General features: G+C 41.9%; 1 protein-coding gene across 1 annotated transcript; it reads left to right on the top strand.

Annotated features, from left to right (window-relative positions):
* The first annotated feature begins 1,749 nt into the window (after positions 1 to 1,749).
* Positions 1,750 to 6,841, top strand: nfil3 (nuclear factor, interleukin 3 regulated). The gene is made up of 2 exons (XM_068334487.1): positions 1,750 to 1,878; positions 4,194 to 6,841. The coding sequence occupies exon 2, from the start codon at positions 4,266 to 4,268 to the stop codon at positions 5,352 to 5,354; it is 1,089 nt and encodes a 362-aa protein (XP_068190588.1). The 5' UTR covers positions 1,750 to 1,878; positions 4,194 to 4,265; the 3' UTR covers positions 5,355 to 6,841.
* Positions 6,842 to 7,392: the final 551 nt, after the last annotated feature.

Here is a 7,392-nt window from a genome sequence, read left to right on the forward strand (position 1 = left end):
ATCTAATTTGACTTTAATTTATGCTATGTTTTGCTGTTGCCTCATCTCATCTCATGAGTAAACATGTAGATGGGGTCCACTGGTGGACAAACTGCTAACATGCATGACTGAATGTCACAGAATCAAAGGAAGTCCAGTGCCCATTTTAAAAGAAGAACATGCTCTGCATTATTAGTCATATTAGCCATGGATTCAGAAGGGAGATGCTATCCTGGGTATTTCCTTACCCACAGTCCTCCAGTTCTTCTTTTTTTTTGCTTTTTCCTCCACCAGCTTGAGTTTTTCAGGAATTTTGAGCATTGTCTGTCTCTCTTTTCCCACCTTTTTTGATGTATAAATCATTCCATTCCTGCTCCTCCATATTTTGTTTTTTTTGGACAGTTCTTGTTCTTTCACAAGCTGGTGGATTTTGTTCTTTCATCTACTCTTGACCGTGGCTGTGTGCTCCTTCTTTCCATTGTGACTAAACATATTTAGGTATTCATCATACATGACGTCCCTTTAACTTCGATAATTATGAAGTGTGTATCAAACTTTCTCCAAAACTGTTTTATCTCTTGTCCCATAATCTCATTCTCCTTCCTTCCATCATCTTAAAGGACTCCTTTAATTAAGAGACCTCATAGAGATCTCATAGCTAATGCATTTCATATCAAGGCAAGAAATGCCCAGAAAACAATGTTGGCAAGAAATGAGGTTATGCTGAAGGTCCCTGTCTCACTTCTTAATATCACCTTAAGTCAAAATCAAAGGCGAAGTCAGCTTTATTGTCGATGCTGCTACATGCATACACATACAGGGAACTGAAACTGAATTTCTCACTAACCCTAAAAAGTAATACTACTAGCTACAAATTTGAGATGTAATCAAATAGAGAAAAACAACACAGCAAACACCAATCATGATTTACATAAGGCACAGATGCAGTCTGTTATTCAATACCTGAGTATTATAGTGCAATGGAAGACAGGAGTGCAAATTGGCATTTGGGAGGAAGATTAAAGTGACTGTGTCAGACAGTCTATGCTCTGTGACAACAGCACATTGACTGTCTGACAGTATCTATATGAGACGACTGCGATCATCATATCTACAAGAAGATGCACGGATGGATGATATAATTGCTACTTAAAAATTATATAGTTTATAACAGAAGTGTAAAATATCCGTAAAGATGTAGGTTTCTGTCTTTTTCACTGCAATTATTTAATTTCAACTCTTCTTACTTTTATAGTATTCACCTCTAATAGTTTAAATATGATTAATACGAAAAAATATTAGTCAGTAAAACTGCTCCCAGTTCAAGGGTATGTGTCATGGTATGTAGGGACAGATCCTCCACTAGACCACACCGGTTTACTGTTTTAGCCTGTTTGTCTTAACCTTCTGTATTTAATCGCGTGTAGTTCCTGGAACTCATTAACCGCGAGTAACGAGGGTGTACTGTAGTATACAAAATAGAAATGCAAAAAAATAATTAATTGAATAATTATTAAATAAAATAACTTCCCTACAGAAGTTAACAGTGTCCTCCGGGGGTGAATGAAGCGCGTTACATTTACATTAACTACACGTGAACACCCCGCATGAGACCCCCCGCCCCCCCCCGCCCCCCCCCCGCCTCTAACGCTTCTCGATGACGACACGCCTTATCTGACGTCCCGGTCGGGGTCAGGAGTTATTGGCTGAAGTTGGAAAATGCTGCATTGTGATTGGCTGCAGCGGCTGTCATTCACCTCCACGCTGCCAATACGCTGACCTACTAACACAGATCCCCGAGTCGGGGGCTGCTTTACGGGTGAATCCTGCCAGAGAAGCGGCGTTCAGACGCGGTGTGGTCGGTGTGGGTGAACCGGAGGAGCTCCGGGCCGCCAGCAGGTAGTTTACCGCTCCTCTCTCTTCGCGGGTTCCGGTGGTGTTTCCGCTTTGTCCCCAAATCTCAGCTGCGCACAATTTGCGTACGTTTGTGTGGTGTGGCTAACGCTAGCAGCAAGTTACACGGCACGGGATTTACGGAGTTTGTCCGTATTCACGACCGGGAGCAGCGCCGGGCCGTTACAGGTACCCAGGGTAGTTAGAGTATGTGGGATGTTCAGGCGGCAGGACTTCACGGATTGCGTCCCAGAATGCCATGCGGCTTGTAGCAACGTAATCCAGCTGCTGTGACTCAGGTCGTTACCGTTACCGATCCCGGTACAGCTCTGTCCAACGCAGATGACGTAACGGACACATCACACGGTTTACGCTCAGAGCGCACATATACGGCCGTGAGTAAGCAGTGACGTCATGCTCCAGAATGAACGCTCCTACTGTAGTCGGACTACTTCCGGTCACACGGGGTTCCGGCAGAGTGTTGGTGATTAATTCACGAATGTACACAACGGGACGTGTTGACGTCAGATGATCCGTCCGGCATTAAATCCGCTGTAAGGGGTCACAGGGGGCTAGAGCCTATCCCAGCTGACTGAGGGCATGGAGCAGGGGACACTCTGGCCCGACGCCAGTGCACCACAGAGACACGGGCAGAAAGCATTCCGTGAAGTGTGTGGTGTTTGAAACCAGTAAGAACAGATTATAAACCACTTGTTATTAATCCCAGTAATCCACCTGCTCAGTCCACATGGTCCCAGGGTACGTATAGTTTATTAGCATTTGCTAAATTTTGCGCTTAATCTACAGGTGTCTATTTTATTTATCCCAAACTGGGAAATTGAAATGTTAGAGTAGCATTTAAATATAAGAACAGACCGAAACAGGGAAAATATACATTGAAGAAAATTAAAACAATAGGGAAAGGGAATAATAATAATAATAATAAAATATTAACTATAATAATAATTGTAATATTACCTTATTTATGATCTGGGTATGAAAGCAACATTTTTCTGCAGCAGTCCTAGTAGCCATGTGAAGGTTTGGGATAGAATGACTTTGTGTGTGTGTGTGTGTGTGTGTGTGTGTGTGTGTGTGTGTGTGTGTGTGTGTGTGTGCTGGGACACGTGGTCGATCATAGCCGCACTCCTTTGTTCCGTCTTACCTAAAGTTGTTTAAATCAATCCACTGGACTCTAAGAACGCTTCTTGAAGATGTTTCTCCTCTCGTCCAAGAGGCTTCTTCAGTTCTTCAGGTACGGGAGCCTGGAGGTCCACAACAGGCTGGATAAATAACATTCTGTTATAACATGTCTGGAAAGAAAAAAATAAACTGAATAAATAAAGTAACATTTTACTCTAATCCAGTGTGTTCAACTCAAATAAAGATCATTGTCTAAAAAGTAGACATGTTTTGCCTGATAATAGACTTTAATTGTTTGATTTCAAATTGCCATTTATACTCAATAAATGTTTAATGATGAGGGAATGACTGTCCCCTTAAGTCAAACTACGTTTTATTTAGCAAGCTGTACTCATCGTAGGCTTGAAGTGTGTGTGTGTGTGTGTGTGTGTGTGTGTGTGTGTGTGTGTGTGTGTGTGTGTTTGTTAGCTCTAAGGTAAAATTTCTTCATATTCCATTTTACAGGACTGATAGTGGAATGTCTCTGCTGTTACATCAATCAGATGTGCTCAACTGTATACCCACAGGCCCGTCTTGTGTGTGTGGTTCTGTACCCACTATTTATACGCTTGTGTGAACTAACAATGTGTGCTAGAGTGGATTAATAATTTCCCTACAGGGATCAGTAAAGTTAATTAAAGTTAATTGCTTTTCTTCTAAGAACAAACTATTATTCTGGTGTGGTGTGTTGTTGTGGTGTGGAGCAAGAAGGCTCGCGTTCTAGTATTTTTGTAATCGGACATCTAATTATAAAAATATTGTTGTGCACTGTATACAGTATAGGTAACATGGAAAATCAAAGTTAAAGTCAGCTTTATTGTCAAGTGTACCATATATGCACGACATACAGCACAGATGAAATTGCAGTCCTCTCTGACCCACGGTAAACAGGCAGTACAACAGGCAGTACAACAGGCAGTACAACAGGCAGTACAACTGTGGTGGAAAGTTTTTAATACAATAAAATCATACAATAAAATAATATAGTAAAATAATATCATTTAATTTAATTTAACAACACAAGCAGTACAACACAGGCAGTACAACACAGGCAGTACAACACAGGCAGTAGAACAGTACAGCACAAAAAAATAGTTTCTACGTGACACTGACATGTCTTATTGTCTCTTATGCCACAGATGTCACCAACAACCACAATGGTGTTCCGTTGAAGACCCCTGAAGATCCGTAGAGTAGCCAACAGAGACAATATGCAGTCGATCAAACAGGAGAGGGACTCCGGTGGAGAGGACGCGCTGGTCCTGGCCGTGGCCTTACAAGAGGCTGACAAAGACTTCAGCCACACAATCTCTGCATTTCCACTCAAGACTAAAACCACGTGTCGTAGGAAACGAGAGTTCATCCCAGAGGAGAAGAAAGACACTGTTTACTGGGAGAGACGCCGCAAAAACAATGAGGCAGCTAAACGCTCCAGAGAGAAGCGGCGCATCAATGACATGGTGCTGGAGAACAAACTGACGGCCCTGGAAGATGAAAATGCTTCCCTCAAGGCTGAGCTTCTGTCTCTGAAGCTGAAGTTCGGCCTGGTGAGCGCTGCAGCGTACAACCAAGAAATCCACAAGTTATCCAGCGCCACCGTTTATCAGGACCTGGTGTCGCCCAGCGCCAACCAGGCTTCAGGCAGGGATTTGGAGCCTCTTCATCTGCGCAGCAGCTGCATATCAGTCATCAAGCATTCACCTCTTGTACCCAAGACAGGCATAACTCAGGGGGGAGTCGGCCTCTGGGGGGCTTTAGTGGTAAAGGAGGAATCAACAGAGAGTGAAAGCTATGCACAGAAGAGAGGCAGCCCCTACGAACTCTATAGAAACTACATGACCAGCCCCTTGTCTGGAGGTTACCCCCCGCCCGCTTCATTCCTGCAGCTCACCAGGTCATCCAGCAACTCCCCAAGAAGCTCAGACGATGGCGCTGTAAGCAAGTCTTCTGACGGTGAAGATGAACAGCAGGTCCCAAAAGGGTTACTGCCCTCTGTTGCCGACCTCGGAGGTGTTATCGTCTCCACGCACAAAGTGCCAGATGCCACCCCCTCAGCTTTGCCCCATAAACTGCGGATCAAATCCAGAACAACCCAAATCAAAGTGGAGACTGTCGATCCTGAATACGAGTCGTCTGCTAAGGCTTTCTCTTCTGAACAAAGATGTGACCAGACCTCTCAGGACTCTCCCTGCCCTTGGTCTTTGCAGGTCACCAATGTACAACACTGGACTGAGTGGCCGAAGAAGATGCCTGAAGAAACAGAAACGGTCTCTGATGGAGTCGATCCAAAGCAGCTCTGATCGTCAGAGAGTCACCTGTGAAGGACACATGCATGGTTTACTACCCCATTGAATTAGTCGTTGTAGTGTGGCTGATATTTGAGTGGAACCAAATTCCAACGACTATAAAATTTGGTTGAAATTTGTTTTCTGATAAGGTTCCTAAAATAATCTAGGAGATATTAAATACATATAACATCGCACTTATTTCTGTGTAACAAGAGTCATGTCATGCTCATCACTGTCACATTCAAGCACTGTTTTAATTTACTTTTTGATTCCATTTGCTTCTGCTTGGGCACTTGTTTTACTGACATCAGTGAACGCAAAATTTTAATAGAACAATTTGCAGGAAATGCAGTGAGTGATTATAATATAAGAACAAGACATGGCGACATTATTTAATTGGTGATAAGGCTTTTCAAGTCAATATCCAATGTAGATTAATGTTTTTTATTACAGGCAAATATGCATAACAGCAAGTATAAATAAGAGCAGAACAACATGTGTTTGGTAAACAGGAAAGATACCAAAAGTTTGTGTCTTACAGACCATGATTTGTATAGACGGATTGTTCCAGAGTGGGGTACAGGCAGTCAGTCCTCAATGTGACAGGAGTTACGTGTTAAACACTGTGTGGGGGATTCATTTCTTTCTTGACTGAACCGTTAGTGTTGTCTTGAGTCCAACTCATCATACACCTGTGGAAAGGCTGTGACCAGGTGTGAGCAAACATACGTGGACACAAACATTAGGCTTGGGGTGTCAGACATCACCAAGATTTGTAATATGGCCATTTGTTGCCTTAAACTAATTAATGTAATATAGTTTGGGTGTGTTGCCCTCGCAGTTTGTCGGCATATGAATGCAGTTATTATACATTGCCTTTTTTTCTTTTTCTTTTTAGACACTGAATTGTTGTCAAACCTCCATGAATTTGTCCATTTGCACCATTAAGTCACAGTGTTGTTTAATTTTTGTCCTCTCTGGTGCTTATTCCAGATAGTGTGTTGTTATTGGTTTTAACCAATAACCAATGAAGAGCAGGAGGAAGTCAGTTGTCCTGTCGGCATGGGCGTCTGTTTGTCTACATTATTCTACTGATGTTTTCATGTGGAGCAGGTCGGGGGAAACATGTAAGATGACATTAAAGACCACCATTGAAAAGAATTATGCCTAAGGACATAATGGGAGGGGGGGGTTAGGGTAAAATAAAAACATAAAATGCACCAGGTCTTTTTCATCCCACCAAGAAAGCATCAGTTGTTTTGTACCAAGGCTGTTTTGGTACAGTATACACCTCCAAAAACAGGTTAACCGGCCGTTCCAGATTGATCATAGGTGTGTGTGTTTGTCTGCGTCTCTGATGAAGTGGTAGACAATGAATGAATGAATGACAAAAACTTGATTTGCTCGACAGCTTCTGGTACAGCTACCTTTATCAAAACACTTTTCTCAAGATTTATTGTAATGGTGAGTTTTGTTTCTAATAAATGACTTTTCACTGATTTCGTTTTTTCCTGATTTTTGATAAGATTACACAAATTTACAGTTACACAGTTTCTGCTGGAAATATCAAGTGTAAAACCACAGTGACTCTCAGTGGATCACATACCTCTTCATAAATAAATATATTTGGCCAAAATGTGCGTTTATTTTAAGTCTGAAGTGAGAAATCACAGCAGAAGACTGAGTCTGATCTTAGTTTTATTCCTAATAAAACACTATTACACTCATTAACGCGATACCCAAAAAGGTGGGGGAAAAAAGCTTAAAGCATTCGTCCCATTCAGACTTCATGATTATAACTCTATATTATTAGGTTGTACTAATAAGTCTATAAAGACCCTCCAGCTGATCCAAAATCCTGAAGAACATATTCTAACTGGAACAAGAAAAGGAGCTTCTCTGCTGGTTTCCAGTGTAATCTAGAATAGTGTTTAAGGTTCTCCTGCTTACATAAAAATACTGAAATTCCACTCTGGAATCACTGATAAATGATAAACCAGTATTTTGTGATACAAGAGTGTTATTTTGTAATATCAGTACTTCAGTCTAT

Source organism: Antennarius striatus, chromosome 15 (assembly GCF_040054535.1).
Source record: "Antennarius striatus isolate MH-2024 chromosome 15, ASM4005453v1, whole genome shotgun sequence".
In the NCBI taxonomy this organism is placed as follows: domain Eukaryota; kingdom Metazoa; phylum Chordata; class Actinopteri; order Lophiiformes; family Antennariidae; genus Antennarius; species Antennarius striatus.

Coding starts and splice junctions, on each gene's coding strand:
- nfil3 (XM_068334487.1), top strand. CDS start 4,266: ATGCAGTCGATCAAACAGGAGAGGGACTCCGGTGGAGAGGACGCGCTG.